The sequence below is a fragment of the Lissotriton vulgaris genome, chromosome 2_1 (genome assembly GCF_964263255.1).
Source record: "Lissotriton vulgaris chromosome 2_1, aLisVul1.2, whole genome shotgun sequence".
In the NCBI taxonomy this organism is placed as follows: Eukaryota; Metazoa; Chordata; class Amphibia; order Caudata; family Salamandridae; genus Lissotriton; species Lissotriton vulgaris.
In genome coordinates, this window is record NC_141687.1 from 213,355,678 (window position 1) to 213,377,350 (window position 21,673).

The 21,673-nt window shown below is 44.9% G+C and overlaps 1 protein-coding gene across 2 annotated transcripts in view; it reads left to right on the forward strand.

The window, feature by feature from the left end:
• Positions 1–16,199: 16,199 nt before the first annotated feature.
• Positions 16,200–21,673, forward strand: part of POR (cytochrome p450 oxidoreductase) — a 532,686-nt gene continuing 527,212 nt past the window's right edge. Inside the window, exon 1 of one of the 2 annotated variants that reach the window (XM_086954766.1) lies at positions 16,200–16,337. Coding sequence is in view for 1 of the 2 variants with exons in the window: in XM_086954764.1 (XP_086810890.1) it covers positions 19,723–19,798 (76 nt within the window). In the remaining variant the exon portion in view is untranslated. Of the gene's footprint in view, positions 16,338–19,579; positions 19,799–21,673 lie in introns of those variants that run through there. The other variant, XM_086954764.1, reaches the window with a different exon arrangement.

A 21,673-nucleotide genomic window follows, 5' to 3' on the forward strand; every position in this document is an offset into this window, starting at 1 on the left:
CGGCTGGGAACGTGTCCTTGGTATGGGGAGGTACAAGAATTTGGTGGGCGGCAGGTTACTGGCCGTAACTTTCCATGAAGGGACAAGCTTCCATATTAGCGAAAGTGTTAGGCAGTGAGTCAGTCAGTCTGTAGGCGGCAGCTAGCCGTTAGCATCTATGCCATTAATTATTTTCAAGGCAGACAGTCGCCATTTTGAAGTCCGAGAAAGATTTTGAAACCGAGACTCTCTGAGAAAGACTGAAGGAGAAGTAGCGCGGAGCGCACAGAAACGTGAGAGACAGAGAGAGAGAAAAAGACGGTAGTCAAGAGCAAGCAAGGTTCCAGTGACTTGGAGGGAAGCAGAGGAGATTGAGCATAGCGGTGCAGACGTGTACCCGTGACTGCTGAGGTGTGATTCCGAGACGAGCCAAGACACAGAGACGAGAAGGGAACCTAGATGACTGCCGAACCCCGACTTCATATTAACCAGGTTACCTCCGCCCTTTCCCTGATTAAGCGCGCGTTCTAACCTTTATTTTTCTTTGCAGAATATATATTGTGTAGTATTGTGTTTATTTTTATTATAATAAAACACCCCCGTTCTTAGTGAACCGACATGTGCCTTGTATTCTTGTTCAATCAGGGTAACCTTGTCTTCTAGTCATGCATAGTTTGCGTGAACGGATGCGAATCCCGATCAGGTAAGAGATGAATGAATAACAAGGAGGAAAAGGGGACATTTGATGTCAGGAGCAGAAGGTACATATTGCAATTTGGAAAGCCATACCAATTTCTATTATCGTAGTTTTATCCTGAGTAGACAATGAGAGACTTCTTCCCTAAGTATACATAGGAAAGTGATCGTCGTTGGTACACGGCGTTAATGAGAGCACCTGAGATAGACGGTGTGTAGGTCTGCCGGATTGCGGACCGTGTGTGAATGAGAACACCGGAGGGACACGGTGTATAGGTCTGCCGGATTGCGGACCGTGTGTAAATGAGAACACCGGAGGGACACGGTGTGTAGGTCTGCCGGATTGCAGACCATGTGTGAATGAGAGCACTGGGACTGCAGGTCCATGTGTGTAGACGTGCCGGATTGCGTGTCGAGTGAGCACTGAGGGAGATCAGTGTGTGAGAGTATATAATCAGACCTGCCCCAGAGTAGATTAGTCTGGGCCTAAGTGGCCGCGAGACTAGTTGGTGTGAATAGGATATTGTAGAAAACCTATGCATGTTTATTGCAATTTTCCCCATCCTTAGGTACGAGATGTACATACATATATCCATACCCATTGTAAATACGTTCTAAGGAGGGAGGTGATTTACGTTCCGGCTGGGTTAGAGGGGCTCCTAGGAGCTGATCCCATCTGGACCGAAAATCCGGTCGGTACACACGTGTGGGCTGTTCCGGCGTTCCGAACCAAAGTCCGTTGTGTCCAAACGGCAGACACACGTACCCCCAACCAACTGTGGAGCCTGCTCTGTTCCTCTAATGGACCGTCGACGCTGGAGGGGCCGCTGCAATGGCGATCTCCGCTAGGCTTCACCTCCGACCTCGCGTAGCGATCTGCGCCACACTCTCGGGCCAAGTCTCTTACCCCCAGGTCCTGGCTAGTCGCACTTCCCCAGTCGGCGCGGCAGTCAGCTGCGAAAGTTCCGACTCCAGTCTATCGGCCAGCTGCCGCCATCGGAAGGAGTCTGCCTCAAAGGAGCCAGCCGCTAGGCCCCAGCCCCGGTCTCACACAGTGGCCTTCGTCGATACTCCGGGTTCTGGTCTCCCTCCTCTGGGCGCTGGGCCTCTGCGCTTCACCACTGGGCGATGTACTATGCCGTAGGGGATTCCGCTCCGGCTCCGCGACAACCTCCGCTTCCGGAAGAAGCGCGCTTCAAGGGCGTGTACCGCTAGGCCTCATCCCCGGCCTCGCGTAGTTTCCAGCGTCAGCACTCCGGTTCCCATTTGCACACCTCCGGGCATCGGGCATCCGCACTCAGCCGCTCAGAGCCGTGGCCAGCCACAGGGACTCCAACTCCGGACCCCTAACGCGTCTCCACCACTAGTGAAACTTCTCGTCAGGAGAGTCTGCTGCTGGCCCTCATCCCCGGTCTCGCGTGAAGATCCCACCCGGGGGCCTCAGTTAACAGCCTATCGCCACCAAGCACTGGATATATGCACCTCTCCGTGCGGTACTGGGGTCCGCCGAGGCGAGTCCTGCCTCAATACTCCAGCCATCCGTTCCACCGCGGGACGTCCCCGGGCCGATTCGGGCCTCGTGGCCGCGGCCCGCAGTCTTCTCGTGGAGCCGGCTCAACCTCCGCGCACACTCCTGAGGGCTACCAGCACCGCCAATGTCCTTGCAGGAAGATCTCGCAATCCCTTAGCAGATCCCCGGCCTTTTGGTGGGAGATCTGCAAATAAAGTTGGTAATGGGGCTCGGGTTCATGGGAGCTCGCAGAGAGTGCGACCGCTCACTCCGCCATCTTGGCCACGCCCCCTTGGTGTCTTTTAAATGTAAATAATATTAATAATTTGTAACAGAGACGCAGTGAAGAACGATCTCCTTTATATGTTTATGCCCCGCCCACTTTCCGCCCATGTTTGTCATTGGCTTGTGCCATTGTCTTTCGTAAATGCTGGCTTCTGATTCGGTAATCGGCTTGTTAGTCCCTTCTTAGTGCCGCCTTTTCTTCATTTGTAACCTCTCACGAGGACTGGCCCTTTTACGTCAGTTGTTACTCGGTATGTCTTATTTACTCTGTAAGAACAATTTTCTTGAATGAGTTGCTCGCATTGCAGGCACGACATGCTTTCCTGCAACATTCAGTGTGCCACGCTTGCCTGTCCAAGCAGCCCTGAAAAATGGTGGCCGCTTCTTTGCAGGGAAGTAGGTCTCGCATTTACAAGTGTTTGAGCTTGTCACGGTTTCCCCGGCCGCTGGTAGACACTGCCTGTCTAGCAGGGATCAGCGGTTCGGGAAAGCCACATACCCGGAACTACAATACCCAGCAATACTTGCGGGTCGCACCACGCGTGACGCTACGCGACCCGGAAACAGGACAAGAAGCGGCTGCGGAGGAGCCGCTGTGCCGATTATTCTTGTTCCCGAGATCCGCAGGCTCCGTAGGTGGTTCATCACTCTCTAGGTGTCTGGTAATCGTGCATACGCATTCTTACCGGACACCTAGAGAGTGATGAACCACCTACACTGTCCAACTGGTTTACCTAAATAGTATTCACCGCTTTTACTTTCTTACCCCACGCCCTCACTGAGCACCATAGTCACTCTTCACAATACATTCTATCTGCAGTATGGGACTCTGGAATGTTGGTGGTACGTGCACAATTGCCTACAACCAAGTCGTGTCACATACCGTGCACTTAGACACGTTAAACCATGATCCTCTACGAGGTTGGCAAAATTACAGCAACCAACAGATAAAAGGTTATAGGTGGCCCTGCTTGAAATTTAAAATGTCAACTGCAAGTGGTTTTTCATAGTTGTTTTTATTATGGTGTTGAAGGTCACACACAATGATATGTAGATAAGTCTGAGTGTATTATGTAAATACTTTTGTTAGTTTTCTCATGCTTCTCCTCTGTTCTTTTACCTTTTCATTTTTACAGGCTTCAACGTCATTAACCAGGCAATTGTTATTTTAATTAGTCCTGATGATGATCTCATTCACCTAGGAGCTAGGGATCGAAACGTTGACTGTTTTTTAACAATACCACATATTATCCATTGAGTGAGATTGATGTGGATTATTGTTTTATAGAGCTTGTGTTATTACATTCTATAGGCAAGCCTATTTGTGCTCCGAACTGTTTGCCTGGTTATTTCTAAATTTTGTTTTGTGCACTAGTCCTTTTGTTTTTCCTCTCACCTTTTTCCTCTGTGTTGTACAGGATTGTGCCCGTGTATTAGTTTGTGTACTTATATTTTGTGAATTCATTTTTGAGAATTTATTGGATTAAAATCCACTGTCCGGCAAGACACTGGCAAAATATATAGAGTACTTATTGTGGTCTATATATTATTACTATTTGAAGAAAATTCCTAAATGAGCATAGGACCTTTGTTTTTCTATAATAATTGATAGCCTTGGTCCGATGCTATCTAACGGGTTCCCTTGTTTATAATTTATATTAGGACTATCCAAGGTCCTTTTCTGGAAAGCGAACGGCGTCGGACTTATGATCCTGCAACCAAATCTCTCTACAGACAGGCCCTCAAAGAGTTACATAAACTCAAACGCAACACCATGAGTGAATACTTCGAAGTAACTATTACTAATGCAAAAAACTCTACCAAGGCCCTCTTTAATATCGTTAAAGAGTTTACCAACCCCATTGCTTTGTCAGTGCCTGTCACCCCATCTCAAGCACTTAGCGAAGACCTATCTGATTTCTTTGTGAAAAAAATTTCAAACATTACGGCAGCAATCCTTCAGAATCGGACAGAAGTCACCTTAGATCCTGACATCCCCTGCACAAAAGCATTCACCACCTTTAAACCTCTTACCAAGGAATATGCCCTTAATCTATTTTTAAAATGCAAATCAGGTTCCCCACTGGACCCAGCCCCGGCCCAGACCCTGAATGAAATTGCCCCACTAGTCATCAACCCCCTGCTTGAAACCTGGAACTCCTCCTTATACTCAGGTGTTGTCCCTCCCGTATGGAAACATGCGGTGTTAATCCCCATTCAAAAAAAAGCAGGTGTCGACCCAATTTGCTTAAGCAATTACTGCCCGATCTCGCTCCTACCCAAACCAGCCAAAGTACTCGAGAAGGTGGTACAAGAACAGCTGTCCAACTATCTTGAGACAAATTCGCTGTTCCATGACTCACAGTCGGGATTCAGGCCGGACTTCAGTACCGAATCTGCTCTACTTGAAGTATCCGAGTCGATTCGCGAATGCACGGATAGGGGAGAGGAGGCCATGCTGGTCCTCCTCGACCTATCCACAGCATTCGACACCATCTCCCATGAAACACTACTTATACGCTTGCAGGAGGTGGGAGTTGGTGGGACCCCTCTTGCCTGGGTCAAATCATTTCTCACGGATAGATTCCAACAAGTAATGCTGGGCTCTTTCTTTTCCAATAAGAAACCGTTAACATGGGGGGGTACCACAGGGTTCTGCCCTTAGCCCGCTCCTTTTCAATGTCTATCTGAAACCTCTAGCAAAAGTGGTGGAAGCTTGAGGCGTCAGAGTGATCTTTTATGCTGACGACACTCAGCTGGTGTTTTCCTTCAAAGATCACTCTGAAAGCACCTTGCTAAACTTTCGACACTGCTTAGTGAACATCGCAGCCTGGATGTCCTCAAACAATTTAAAACTAAATACAGACAAGACGGAAGTCTTATTTTTTAACCAGAAATCCCCCATCTCTTCCAGCCTCTGGTGGCCTGGCAAATTGGACCCGCCTCCTGTACCTGTCCAAGTGGCTCGTAATCTTGGCTTCAAATTTGACACTGCCCTCTCCTGCAAGACCCAAATCAACAAAGTCACAGCGTCATGTTTCGGAAAGCTCCATATGATTAAAAAAATCATCCCTTTCCTGGGGGAACATCACTTACAACGCATTTTTTACAACGCACTACCATTACATCGCAACCATTACAACGCATACCATTACAACGCATTGCGCTGGGGGGCGCTCTAGGATAGGGAATATATTTAATTTACTATCCAACACCTTCCCTGCTATCCACGGGGACTGGAGTTGGAATAGTAAATTAAATAATTCACTATCCAGCGCCTAAAAGCATTATGCGTTGTAATGGACTGCGTGGTAAAAACCGCGTTGTAAAGGCATGCGATGTAAAAGCATGCGTTGTAGTGACACCAATCCCTTTCCTGCCATTGGACTCACGCAAGATAGTAGTCCATGCCCTCATAACCCCCGGCGTGTCTCATAAATCGATTACAGACAGTACAGAACTCAGCGGCCAGGCTGATCTGCAATATCCCCTACCGGCATTCCATCTCACCTCATCTGATCAAACTCCACTGGCTCCCAGTGAGACTACGCATAGAGTTCAAATCCCTGACCCTGGCATTTAGAGCTCTCAATGGTCGAGGCCCCACTTACCTGAGGCACAGACTGAAGATCTCACAAGCCTCCCGAGATCTCAGATCTAACCATCTCTGCCTTATGATCTGCCCCCGTTTTCGTTTAGCGCGAACGGGAGGCAGGGCCTTTGCAGTGGCCACCTCCAAACTGTGGAACCACCTTCCAACCGAATTGAAATTCCTGACTTCTGAGCCACTGTTTCGAAAGAAACTTAAGACCTGGCTCTTCTCTCTGATCTAGCCCACTCTCTTTTCTCTGATCCCTCTGAACCTTATGAGATATTGTCTCCAGCGCCGGGACACCTCCGTCGGAGGTAGCTGCGCGCTTTACAAATCTCTAAATAAATAAATAAATAAATATGGAGCAATAATAGTGTGGTCTTTTGGATACTAACTGTTCTTCTATCACTGTGAACTAAGAACAAGAGGGTTATTGTTCTTGACTCTTCACATTAAGATACCGCCTTATGTTGTTTTATCTCACTATAGGAAAGAGGTTAATGAGGGTACGTTGCCGAGATTGGCTAGGCACCAGATTCTCCTTCTCGTCACATGGGTAGGTGCCACTGAGATAAAAGATAATGAATGTATATTCTTGTAATTTATAGTAACTCAGTGACATGCTGTGCCTTATTCCTTTTGTTTGCTAAACAGAGCGTATGGATGTGAGTGTGCCACTGCCCTCTACCCTCTTCTCTGATTTAGGCTCAATTTATCTTATTTTACAGGTGCGGGACAAGGAACAGGGATCCTGGGGGGAGGCTTATGATAATGAGTTATGTATAGTCATTAATCTGTTGTGCTTACCCTGTGTTTTGTTTCTTCTTCAGATCTCCCTCCCTGCTGTCCCCAACCTTTCCTTCCCTTGCTTGATTACCCCAAAAGTCTGTGTATTGTCCTAAGCCAGACTTGGGGTTGTCTAGAGGTGGACCCCTTTATAGCATCAATACAACTCTGGAGATAATCGCGGAGGAGCCTGACAGAGCTATTGGCATTGTAAATGACAAAGCCTTTTATGTATGTGTTAATTATCAAAACAGATAAATAAAAGATTTTATCATTTACAATGCCAAGAGCTTAAACTTTTGCAAATGCGAGACCTATTGCATTGCAAATGCTTGTTATAGGAGCACTCGAATGACTTTGCAGGTAGGAGGTCAAGGGGTAAAAGGCATTAGGTTCATTAAGGTGGCTGTGAACTTGCAACCCAGAGATGTCAGCCCAGACCCTATACACCTGAATTTAGCTTTGTCTAAGAGGCCAATATCCAAAGGGTACTCTGTGGAGAATCATCATCAACTGCCCAGCTTTGTAGCACAACACTTAAGCATCCCTTGAAGTGACATCAGAGGAGAGTCACTGGTCTGCACCAATCTGAGAAACAGAGGAGTCCGATGGCTGGAGACAGCCCTCTTGCTGAAAAAATAATAGCTACTACCTCAGATGAGACATGTCATCGCAGCCTGACACCAGACAGATGAGAAGAAAATAACAGAACAAAGGTCCAATGTGTTATCAAAGCCTACGAAGACCATCCAACCATACTGGCCTGACATTTGACACCAGAGCTTGAGGACTGTCATGGACTGCTGCGAGGCACCACAAACCCACCCCACCCCCCTTTTCAGGCCTCATCAGACTCACGACTTGTCCAGGAGTGGCACAGCAGGGGGCTTGCTGCTGAAATAACAAAAGGGCCCTGCAGACGTCCATTATGTTCAAGTTAGTACTATTGAGATGGTTGCCACTTACAGCCCAGATCCTCCTGGCCTGAAGATTGTATTGCCCACAGTCTATGTGGGACCAGCATGTCCTCTCATTTGCACGGCACATGAACGGCTTAAAAAATACCTACATATATCTTCTTTATTTGAGCAACCCACCATTTTACCTTGCTTAGCAATTCAAGAAGTGTGATAAATAAAACCAACATTATTATTATGATTGTTATTGTTCTGCTTCTTCTTCTTCTTCTGCTTCTTCTTCTTATTATTATTATTATTATGTGCAGGTGCTCAAGCAGGACATTAGAGTTCCCGACCAACAGTAGTTTGCTCTTTCTGGCTTGCTGACAAGTGCATTTTGTTCCAATCCAAAGTGATCTACCTGCTACATTCCATTTCTGAGAAAAGCATTGTGCCAAAAGACACTTTGTTGTCCTTCGCAGGACTTTGTGACCTCTGAAGCCTATTTGTCAAGGCCCTTGTGGAAGTCATGGAACAACTTAGGAAAATAGAGAGGACAAGACTTCAGATGGGTAAAGACGAACTAAAAGCTATTGACCTAGTTAAGATAAAAGCAATTCTCTCAGCTTGCGCTCCAATGCCTTTCTGTGTAGGCATGTCATGCATATAACTGTTGATGTGAGAAATATGGCTTAGTGGCGGGTCTCCACAAACACCTGGCCAGGAAGGAAATGTTACCTTTGTTCCACGACTCTAAACAGTGATTGAAATGCAAATGTAGAGATACAGGTACTCACTATCCTTGAGTATGTTTGCTAATGAGAAGTGCCAATACTCTGCAATTAAAAGTGCTGCATTGAATACAATTAAAAGAGGAGCAGGTATCCTGGACCTAATAATACCTGTTCATTTCAAGTAGTGACTCAAGTAGAGCTCCTTGCCGGTGTTTGGGTCCTTGACCACTTTCGACATTCCAATTGGGGTGACAAGTTTGTGTTGAGGATTGGCCACAAGCCAATGGTCAACATTTTGTCTAATGATGGGGGCTTACTTCAACCAAATGTATTGCTCATTTAAGCTTCAAAATGCAGGAATATTGTTTTGGTATAATGGTTGTTCCTTGGTTAAACAATCAGGTTGCAGACAGCCTCTCTGTCCCCTTTATCCCACCATTTGTTCAACCAGGTACTTAATGTGTAGAAACAGATGTAGTTACAGCTGTACATGAAATTACGAACCTGTCGTTCTGTGAGGGTTCTTAGGAACAATGGTTCAGTGCTAACTGAAAGTATGAGCCACTGAAACTTATCAGATAATTTGTGATGATGGATTGGCGGCCTTTTTTGGGTTGACGTCAACTGAGTGTGGTATGAACATTTCTTGAATGAAATCACACGTCTGGCCCTGAAACGCATTTGCAAACCTATTATGATGTGTGTGCTCCATAGTCACATGTGTATGTCACCCCTTATGGGCTTACTTTAGAGTTGCTTTTGGTAACGATGCATGGATTGCGAGGCAGACAGTTGGAAAAAGATACGTGAAGTTTTCAAGACCATTGACAAGAGTCTCAAAACCATTTCCTTGCTTGTGAATCACGCGCATTGCAGAAACGGGTAATTGATTTTCGAGGGCCTTCCAATATGTTACCAACACACGTGCATTTTGCTTTGGTCTTCACTGACTATCTCTCCAAATAGTAAGAAATCGAATTTGTAGTGAGGACAAACACTGCTTCAGTCAATTACGTTATCGTACAAGTGTTCGGCTAGGTTTTTTTTCTGGGAACTCTGATAACTGATAATATTCTTTCAGGGGATATTAACAATGTTCTTATGAAATACCACATACAATGTATACATGAGACCCAATGCAACATCCAGATGGAATGCTTCAATCTAAAGGAAAACCTGCAACTGACCAAGTTGTATGAGAAAGGTTGTGGTCTTATAGAATCACACCTCAACAGTTGTACAGGAATTTATATAGCGCAAATCACCAACCGGTCTCTAAGCGCTTGCTTAGGGAACCCGTCCTTGTATTCCCCTGTGAGATAACCCCGACAGAGTATCCACAAGGTGAAAGCCAGGCATCCCGCCGCGAGGGGCCGTTGTGGAGATTAAGCAAGCTATTGCCCAGAGTCGCACCAGAGCGAGAATTGTCAAGTCCATGGACATTTTAGGACTCAAGACCCCGCCGAGCCGGGGATTGAACCCTGGTCCGGGCTGACCTCTGCTTCCAGGTCTGCCTCCTCTAACCAGTGAGCCACACTTCTCCACAGTTACAGGTGCTAGTCAATTCTACCTTCATGGGGGTAGAACACCGTCGTCATAAGTATGTCCCTAGTGAATAAGGAAACAAACGCATCTGAGTGCATTGTGTCTCCAGAGAAGAGAAAGAGGAAATAAGGAACAAAGTACATGAAAAGGGAAGAATCATACTAAGAATAATGCAAGAAACATTGATATAAGGGTGGGAGACTGGGTGCAAATGTTATCTTCTGGACATCCCAACACACGTAAATCCACTAAAGTCATGAATTTTAGCAAAAGAAGTGTAGGGACAAAGGATAGTAGGTGTTGGAACATGAGGAGAGTGGTGAAGTGCAGAAAGATTAAAACCAGAAAGGAGATAGAGGGTCGTGAACCAGAAGATATACAATTAGATTTTATGGAGTCTTCTCCTGTGGCATCTTTTCCTACCAGACACTGCTCCTGACGAAAAAGTTTGCTCCCGCATACAATGAGACAAATATGAGTAACCAGGACCACTTAGCCGCAGCAGACATGGGACAAATCTTTGGCAGACCAATAAAACCTTAATGGAGAATTTCTCCAGATTGAGGTTGTTCTTTGATGTACACCGCACTTTATTATTTACAATGAGGTCGGAGAGTATTGTATTTATTTCTCTGTATTGTGATTGTCATCTTATGCTTAATAATATGCTTACTATTCCTCCTTTTTGTTGAATTAGACATTGACAAAACAGCATAATTCCTTATTTTTTGGAAGTTGCAGGATGTGTGCCATATTTTCTATCTGTTCACCCATTTTGTATCCTTTTTCCCTCACTATTCCTTCATGCGCTAACCCTTCTTTACACTTCTGTCAGGTTTATCATATTCAGACATAGCTAGCTAAGAGTTCACAGCGTTCCGGGTCATCATCTTCTGATTTGAAGATCCTACTTGCCATTTGAGACAGGGATGTCGGCTATGCCATGTGTCACAAAAAATTGCTTCCTTAGTTCCTTGACTTATCTTTATTTATAGAATAATCTCTGTTATTTTACTATGATCAGAAAGTTGAAACCCGTGGGTGACGCACTATGTAAATAACTGGCTATTATTATTTATACTGGTGGGCAAGCAGGACATTTGTGTGCACATGCATAATAAAACTTGAGGGGGCCTTCCTGCAAGGTTCATGGAGGGGCCACCGTTCCAGATTGAATCCAGAGCTCTCAGGCCAGAGTACTGTGCTGTGGGGGCCCCCTTGAGCTTGGGGGCCCCCTGCAACACGGGGGCTGCTGGGGCCAGTGTTACCCCACTGTGTCTGTCTGTACAGGAGCTTAAGGACAGTATTTTAGCTACCAGCCAAAGTCAGGAAGTATGGGTGCTCATCAATAAAGTTTCATCCAGTGTTGGCTGCTCCCAGGCAGTAGTGCTGGGGTGCAGAGGTGGGGGTTTAAAAAAAAGAAGTAAAGAAAAAAAAAGAAGAAAAAAATCACTTACCTGATGGCTGGCCGGCCGGCCACCGCCTCCTCTGCATCCTCTCCTTCTGTGCGCCGGAACCACACAGGCACCCAGACTCCCCTAGCCAATCACAACGCTGCTGTCACCAGCATGACAGCAGCATCATGATTCGTCTGAGTGTCCTGGTTCAGCGTTCAGATGGGGAATGGGAGCTTGTGCGTGTTCTTCACCCAGACTGTGCAATACAGCCGGATGGAGAACATGCAAAGTGCGTGTGACTGTTTGGCTGGCCCAAGACGGCAGGCCAAACCATCATTCGTACTGAAGTGCACTCACCACTTCTCCCCCCTGCTGACAGGGATGACAGCCAGGCCCTGTCCTGCCCCTCTCCGCCCCAAAACTGGCTTCAGCAGAAAAATAAAATGATAATAACATTGTGTTATTATCAATTTATTTTTCCTTTTTTGCAGTGCTAATAAGCAGTGGGGTGATGCTCCTCTGTCTCAAAGAAGAAGCCACCTCTAGTTTCATCAGGCAGGTTTTACCACTTTCAGCAGCTTAAACGAGTGTAAGTGGAGTGGGAGAGAAATCTGTGGATGCTAAATGCTGCCAATGCCGAGAATATGTGATGCCCCCTGAGCGACAAAAAGTGATGGAAAAGGGAAGTGTTGTAATGAAACACCCCCATGATCTTCAAATGGCTACAAGTATCAAAGTGATTCTAACACTAAGAAAAAACTATCTCTGTGGACCATACAGGGGGTGTACGCAGGTAAATGGCGTTCAACCACTATTTTCACAGGGTGGACACCGTCCACCCTGCAAGAAGAGAGCCTCATTGAAATATCCTGAACTTGTCCTGGTGTCATTTTCAGGCACCGGGACACATTCAGCAGCACACCGGCACCATGCCTGCTTTCCTTCAGAGCAACAACGTGCAGGCGGTAGGGGGGCTATCGTATTGCAGACTCCAGCTGAGCCCATAACCACTGCCATATTTAACTTGCCATCGGGTATCCTTTTGGTCCACTATCCCAGTTGGGAGCAATCTGAGCGTCACACCTAGATGCAAGAGAGGGAAAGAAAGGTACACAGCTTGCTACCGCTTTACAAATACTTTAGAGACATGCTTTTCACTTAGTTTAATCCCTGTATATAAGAGCTATGCATGCACTGTAAGAATGTCAAATGTGCTGGTTTGTCTCAGTATTTACACAAATACATTTTTAAATACCATTATTTTATTTTTTATAGGTACTAATTCTCCCAATGCAGGGTGTTGGAGCGCTTTATATCACACATGCACATTATTCATTGACAAGAAAGTGTATACATTTGTAAATCAATGTACATGATGTGTTACATAAAACAGTTAGGGTTATAAGGTGTAGGAGTCACATGTCATTTATAGTTTTATGTGCTACATTTGAAGAATTGCAATGTATGAACTGCAAGGAACAAAATTATCTGTATGAAAAACAGTAATCCACTTACCTAGCTACATAAAACAAAAATCTGTCATCTGCATGTTAGATGATGTGCTTTGCAGGAGACATATTAACCCAAAATTCTACTTTGATTCAAAACTTGGGCTAGAGAAAACACAAATCTCTCCAGCAAATGCATTGTCCTCCAAAGTTATCTTACCATTATTATTCATCCTTGTGATTTACTGGGCACACAAAGATCCCTGCAACAGGTGGTTTCACCCCATAATGTATTTAAAAATGCAGACTTTGCAACCAATTAAACAAAATATATTTATTCCCACATTTCTCATTGTTGTCAATTTCTTTGTGTCAGAGTTTTTACTTAATAAATTTGTATGTTGAGGCCCACACTTTTTTGCCTTGGGAATGAGTCACTATTTTGGCACAACCCTGATGCTAACTCTCATTTGTTAAATCTCAACATGCACTCAATTGCACTCATGATAGACCTGCAAAACATATTTGTGAGGTGTTAAGATCTGATGTCATTCCTTGTGATGTCACTTCCTGTGAGGTCTTGGGTTGTGGTGTCACTTTGTGTGATGCAGAGCCATGATGTTGTGTTGTGATGTCATGCGCCATGATGTCACTTGCATACTGCCTAACAGGGCTGGACTGGCTACGGGGTGTTTCAGTGTGCTGCCGAGCTGGGGCCTAATTTCTCTGCAGTGGGGGCTTATGTCGTTGATGGGGACCTGCGTGAGCTTTGAAATAAAGAAAGCAAAACGAATTTTGTTCAGCACACGCAGGTCCCCATCAACAAAATCAGCACCCACCTCGGAAGCACACACAACCGCCCGGTAGCCAGTCCAGCCCTGCTGCCTGGTTAGTCCACCCACTTCTTTTTTTTACAACTTGTACCCTGGGACCATATAATTATGGAATTCCAAGTGGAAGTGTGTTACAAGTGCTAAATGGTTACCTAGTAGTTGCACAGTGTTTAAGCCAGACCCACTAGTACGCAGGTTTGACAGGTGCCTACCCTATGGAGAAGGATTCATGGTGTGCCATCTTCAAACTTCCTGAATATCTAAGAAAATCATGTGTGTGACAGCAGACTCTTATTTCTTTCTCTCATTATTTTCTACTATTAGAATTTCATTTTCCGCACTTTAGTATTGGCCCATGTTTTTTCTCTCACAGTTGTAGTTATCGGTGTAGCACATTAAAAATGGGACTCAGTGTAAGTCATTATATGGTTTCTGTCCCTGACAAAAATAAATACAGCTATTTAACTTGGATGGGGGGAATTGTGGGCCCAGTTGGGTTCATGGAGTCAGAAGATTGACCCTGGTTTTAAATTAGGGTACCTCACAAAGCACAGGGAGAGGGTCTATAAGAAACTTGCCTTTTCTGCCTGGTTGTCCCGTATTTTTCACCTTCTGCTAGACCCTAAATGTTTGCTGGAGTTAGACATCTGTGTAGTATAACCATGCTAAACACAGGTAAAGTGCCTGTGCTCCCCCTTTGAAAATTGTCAAATTGGCATAGTCCTAAATGGTATATTTATCTTACCTAAAAGTCTCAAGTATATAAGGCACAATGTGCCCAGGACCTGTATGTTTAAGTCCACTAGTGTACAGCAGCACCTATTGTACCATCCACTAACTAACATGGCTTCATTCCTATCATTGTTTCCTGATAGGGGCAGTTTGGGCGAGCTATTGGCTTTACCAATCAGGTCGGGTGGATAATAGGATGGTTAAAAAAGTGATACGAAGCGGCCAGCGATATCAGCTTCATAGCGTTTTTTCCCCTTTTGTCAGTGGGAAGGGGATGAATAAACAGAGACAGATGCGTGTGGGGGGTATAGAAGAAATAGGAATGGGCAGTCGGGTGGGAGGAGGGAGCATAAACAGAGTAGAGCAGGGGTCTTCAAACAAGGGGGCAGGCACCCAGAGGAGGGCCTATAGCAATCCCGGGGGCGGGGTGTTGCTCGCCGGCATTGTACTGATAACAGTGCTTTGTTTTAAGATAAAAAAATGAGTGGTACTAAGCCGCTCTGTAATGGGCCATCACTAACATCTTTTGCTATTTATATCCTGGCTGGGAGAAGGTGTCAAAAGGGAAAGTCCTCCAAATATTCTTCAAACTCCCCCACCCCTACTCCTAATAGTCACATTGTGGATACTTGTACGTGTTATTAAGACCTGCCTGACCAGAATAGTATGTTTGGCAATCATGTATTTGATTGCATTTTTAAAACAGTAACATAACGTAACTGCAGTGTTTAAATACATATAGACCTATTTAAACATTTCCAATTTAATAAAATGATTGTAAAAAATTATGAGGGGGGCCCAATTATTTTTTTCCCCACTGGGGGAGGGCATGGCATTAAAAAGTTTAAAGACCACTGGACTCGAGAGAGAAGAAACAGGATGGGGGCAGATCGGCGGGGAGAAAAAACTGCTATAAATGGGCCGGTACTCTCTGGTACTGAGTACCGGCACTTTTTTTATTTTGAGAGGAGTACCTGTACTTCTAAAGAAAAACCTAATATGTTTAATTGGAGAGTACTGGCGCTTCTCAGAAACAAGCAGGTACTCTGTTACAGAGTATCTGCAGTTCTATTTTTCTATTTCAAGCACTGGAAAAAACTTGTACGGGTGGGGAAAGATGAAACTGAGATGGGTAAGGAGATGGTAAAAAAAAGTGCTATGACACAACCAGGTGATATCACTTTCTGTTTTTTCCAGAATAGTACCTAAATCACAGTTTGAGCAGCAGAGGGACACAAATCAGACTTAATTAATCTGTGCTTGGTCCATACTCCACAGAAAAAAGGAAGTGATGTGTGGCAAGAACGCTGCCCACTTAAAAGCAGCAGAGAAAGTTTCAATGAATGATGCCAACAAATGGTAAACGATGTGGATTCCAAGCCCATTACTGAACACATAAATCTTAAAGCGAGAGAGCGTGCTCACGCAGGCTGGACCTGAAAATCACTGCCTATAGGCAAATGCGAGAGGCGATAAGTCACTAAGAGTACACTTTTTGATGAGTATATGAATATCTCACATTCAAGTTAAACCTACCAATTAGACCATCATTTTTGTTTTAAAACTTTCAACCTTATGTATCGTAATTGGTTCTTTTGTAAAGCGCTCTGACACCTTCGGGTAATGTACGCGCTATAGAAAATCGCATTAAATAAAACGAAACACGTAGATTTTTAATAGTTACGCAGCTATTTTCGTTGATTTTTTTGCTGTCGAGTTTCTAGTGGGCTGTTTTTTTGGTAGGATGGACACATGTTTGGGCTTCTTTTCAAGGGAGATTGTGCTTGCTTTGAATTTGTGATCGGGAAACACTGCTCCTTCTGTCCTCTCTGACCGGAGCGTCCGCGGAGATAGGAAGAGACTGAGAGTGCTGCCGCCGCCGCCGCCGACACGTACTGAAGGTGAGCGTTGGCCAAGGGAGGGAGACACTAGCCGCGACAATGCGCGATGCTCAACGGAGAAGACGAGAGACAGTTAGTGACCGGGACGGGTTTGTCATGAAAAGAAAAACCAGGCGTCAAGCTGTGGTGCCGGTACATGGCCGCCATGAACATTGTACCTGCTGAGGACCCGAAGCACACCTGTACTAATGAAGGGATCAATGGGTCAACTTTACGCTTCGACTTTGAGGCTAGCAATTGATCTGGCTAACGAGTTTATAATGTGGACGTTGACAACTACTGTAGAGCCCCTCCTGAGGCCGGCGAGTAACTGCCGCCAACTGGCTTGAGGGTGAGACCGTGGGCACCTCTTTCACCGGAAGCGTGGGGTCGGCCTTTAAGTTTTTTTTCCTGACGATTGACACTAAGAACGGACAGTGGAGGACTGCTGACTGGGGTAGTAGTTTAACTCCTTCCTTTTTGGAGTGAGTGAATTATGTAAGTGGGCTGTTTTCTCACTTGAAGGGGTTGTGATGGAGGCGGGGATTTTGTCAGAGTCAGGTCTTCTGACTCGGGTGTAATACCGATCCTGGAGAGAGACAGAGGTCCCCAAGCCCCCTCAGGCTGGGTTACTCGTGACGCCAGACCTGGAGATATGGGGGGAAGACCTGAGCCGATGGTGACAATGACGCCGACTTTAGGCTGGGTCAGGTGTCACTACGAACAGTGACCTATGCGACATTACTCTGTTATATTGCTATCTTTGATCTCTAATATGGGGAGTGACTCTTAAACACGTGGGAGTGGCGTGTGTGGTGAGAGTAGGGCAACAAGCCGTAGAAACCGGGTGAGTAACTTCAGGCATCGATCTAGGGAATTGGCTTGAATGTGGGATCCAGGAAATTGGTCCTGACACCTGAACGTAAATCGTTCCCCTTGAGATGGGAATAATAGAGGCAGCGATTTTCGCTGGAGGCAATACTGGAGGGGGTTTGGGGTTGTTAGACATCTGACTGGGGAGAGAAAGAGGGATCATAATAATAATAATCCATATTTGTAAAGCGCGAACAATCACCCGTAAGGGACTCTAGGTGCCTGGGGCCGTCGGGAAGATTAAGCAAGCTATTGCCCAGAGTTACATGGTGCTGGGCTAACCTGCCACCGGAGCATGGGATTGAACCGTGATCCCCAGATTCCAGCGTCAGTCGCCCTGGCGGGCTATGCTCATGTGATCGACCATTTATTTGCACGTGAGCTTCGATGTGATTCCTGATACTTGGGTGGGTCTCATCTCATGCCTTCTTTTGGTGTGTGAATTATGACACCCGCCTATACTATAGGAGAGCATAATTATGACCTGGCAGTCACTCGTAATGCCACTTTCATATGGATTGCGGCTCTTTTGTCAGCATCTGGCAGTCAGCTGTGACAGAGAAGGCATGTAGTTGGGAGGCGACTCCTGGTGTCCACCTGCAATGTAAGGGGCAGTGTCATCGGGCCAGGAGTGCCTTGTAGCGCAACTCTCGCAGGGAGGCTTACCCTAACTGATTGACTCTTATTGCAGCCACCGGCAACCATATACTGTGCCAGGGTCGCAGGCCCCGGGTGTGCTTAATGCCATCTAATTTTGGAGTTTTATATCACAAACCCTTTGCTATGGAGTACGACACTTGCCGAATTCCGTAGATGTGATGGTTGACAACCGCTGTCATGGATGGTGGCTCTGACACATGATTCGGGGGAGTGAATAGGTTGGCTAACTTCTTGACTTTGTGAAGAGGATCAGATTGTGGGACACTTTAATCACTAATTCTCTCTGTGTGAAGTGGGAGCGGCAAAGGAGCAACGTTGACAACCGAGGGGATACGGAAACGTTCTTGTCTTTTACCCGATCCTTAATTAAAGTAGGAGCATAATTAAACTAGTACCCTCTTTTCCAAAATTGTAACATTTCCGGGGTAACGGCCAGTACTGCGGACAGTAGGACGTTTGATCTATTTCACATTCCTCCCTGGCTCACTGCCAGCTTCTAGATCTTCCTTTGTTACTTTCTCCTCTAACTGTGCTTGAGGGGCCATCACAGGGTTTGCAATGGCTAACACTGCAGCAAGTTTGGTATCGATTTATAAAGGTTTTATCTCAATGCATACAATGACTGCAGTTAACCATTTTGTATCTATGAAGCATCTGTCTCATTGCTCGGATTGGCTGAATATTTTCCTGTCCAATCACCGTGAAAAGTAAGCAACATAAAGTACAGGCATTGTTACTTTCCTTGTGGATTCTGGCACAACCTTGTCAGTACCTCTTTGGGAAATATTATGACCACTAACAGGTTCAACATTTCATGGAATAAGTTATCTAACGTCCCCATGTCTTTCAAGGTTCTCCATCAGGAGTATTATTTAATCAAATAAAATATAGTTACATAAACTAGAGGCTAGTATGATGGTCTTTAAAACATGAACTCGAGTTCAGTGTGCTACTGTATTTGGAATATGGTGTTAAAGTGCACTCGACTCCCAGCTAAAATTTATAAAAATGAATGTACATGTTTTTTGGTGCAATGGATTGGTACATTATGAAAGGTTTTATTGGAGTCAGTAGGGACTGAGATATTGCTCTACCTTTCAGATTTTGGGTTAAGTGTATGGATATCAATTTCAATGGTTTCTGTGTCTTACTAGGTATCAAATACATTAGGTCCTGGAGATTTGTGTGTGGTGCTGACCATGGAGGGTGCATTTTGTGCTTTGTGGTGGTAGGAGATTGGTTGTTGAGGAATTCAGTCTCAGAGGAGAAAGGGGCGGCTGTCTGTGGGACCTTTGGAGCCAGGTGGTTTGTGTCTGAAAAGTTTTTGAGATGGGTGATGTGGCTTTGTTTTGTAGACAGTGAGTTGATTCTGGGGCTATGTGTCAGGGTTGACATTTAGTCTGCAGCTCGCATTTCAAGTGGTATGTTGGTTTCCATGATAGACCAAATGTTGTGTACATATGGGCATTGCTGTCTGAGCTGACTTTGTGACTGTGGCTCTACTAAAGCAATTTGTGTGCCTGGCCTCTTTTTCAGAGCCAGGGTTGATGTCTGGGGCTAAGAGTCTGGAGCTAATGACTATGGCTCGTCATTGCAGCTCTTGTTTAGTTTGTCATGTTTGTGGATCTCCCTGCTGCAGATTTTATAGTCCACTCCCAAAGTCAAGTATGAGTGAGGGAGAAGTCACAATTCTGCTTCAGCCACACACTGATCACCTTTCTCTATCCCAGATAATTGCCACTGAGGTGAATATTCACAGGCAGCAATTTCGGGAAGGAGACTGTAAAGAGGCAAAAGTATTTGCCAACCATGCTAACTTTCTGACTTCTGGGATCTCGAACCATGCCATTGATGTCCTAACGGGGTGACGCTGATGTTGGTATTTCTTTTTTGCCATAAGATCGTCACCCAGCAAGACCTCCCTGGACTATGTGCAGTGTTTTACATCTGTAAGTAACGCCAGTTGATAAGAAAAGTCTTGTTTGTGATTTTTGCACCACAGAAGTCAACCTTAGAGAAACAGCCTGTTCACCATTAACATTGATAATATGCAGCAACATTAGGCCATGTGCTGAGAAATCCTGATCATGGATTACAGCCTAAAGGTGCACAGGGTTTGACGGGTTGGGTGTCTGTGCTTGTGCCCATTGGCTATGACCAGAGAACCTCTCAAATAATGTGATGTCATCTGAAAGCAGTTCATAATTTGGTTGTATTAATAAAACAATTAATATGCTAGAGTTTAGCATATCACTTTATTTTTTACTCGTATGCATGCTTTCTTTTTGTTAGTGCATACCAATGCTTCAACTAAGGCCACCAGTCGTCCATACTAGATTCCATTTGCAGTACTTGCACTGTTGCCACAAATCAAGTTAAGGATATTAGCTTAATACGTACCCTCAAATTTCAAATTCTTTTACGTATGCAGAGTATTTAAACATTTTCAATTTTGGATATATATATTAGACTGCTAATATTTCAAATATATACTTTATTCGGCATCAAGAAAAACACCATAAAAGCACAGCTTAAAAACAATTCATATAAATAAATGTATTTCATGTTCGCTTCGGTGTTCCTCACACGCATGAGAACTCTTAAAAAGTTTACAGTATAATTCAAAGTTAAAAACTATTCCTGACTGTACAATTCACACGTTCCCTCCAGTATTCCTGAGACGCATTGCCACTCTTAAAAAGTTTACAGTACAGTACAAAGTTAGAATCTCAGAGGAGAGTTTTACATACAATAAGGCCACTTTAGCCTGCCTAAACCCTGCCTTTTTTAAAAATTCTTTAAAAAAATGCTTCCTATGGTGCATATAAGGGCATAGCAGTACAAAGTGAAGGGTGTCCTGTGGAGATCGGTGATCGCAACCGCAGGGACCCTTGTGCTCCACCGTCTTAGTAAAACCTGCTGGCACCGCAAGGCTATGATGTAGGGAATCCAACCTAAAACACGTCATTAAAAACCTATCTTGGGCACCATGAATAAGATACAAGTAAGGTTCAATGCCCAGGCAGGATTTGGTCAGGATATGTCTTCTCACTGCCGTTTTTTTTTTATCTCCAGATCTTCCCTGCTACAACCCAGTAGTTTCAAAATCTCCCCCTTGACCATAGCCTTATCCTTGGCCAACAATTTCAGAGGGTGAATAAAAAAGGATTCCCTAACACATTTAAGCCATGGAATATTCATCCTCTTCTCACGTGCCATACAATCCTTAATGATTTCCCTTGTCAGAGTAGCCTCTGGATTTGTCCAGATTTTGACCCAGCAGCTAGCAGGTTTTAGTTTTATCCTGTCATTAATGTTGGCAACACACAATTCCTCATGCACAATGAAGCCCGGGGTACTTTCTGGTACTTTCAATAGTCTTCTAAAAAATGTGTTCTCCTCAGTGTGAAGAGGCTTAGCATCCACAAAGCCTCAAACTTCACTGCCATAGAGTACTTTAGCAGAACATATCGAATTATAAAGATTCAAGATCTGATCAGGAGACCAGCGGCCCAACCTGTACGTATAGTTCATGATCGCCCCATGCTTCTAATCAGGGTGCAACATTTTTCCTCCATCAAGGGTTTAAAATTAAGTCTAGAATCGACTAATGTCTCCCCAAATAGGAAAAAGACTGGACTGTTTCTATACAATGTGTCCCGATCGTGTATTTATATTTCTCTGTGGGCACCTTCCTTACCTCCATTATATATGATTTAGCAAGATTTGCTGACAGGTCAAGCTTCTCCATAAAATCGACAAAACCATCCAGCAATGCTTGAAGACCCCGGGGGGTTCAGGCAAGCAATACTGCATCATCTGCG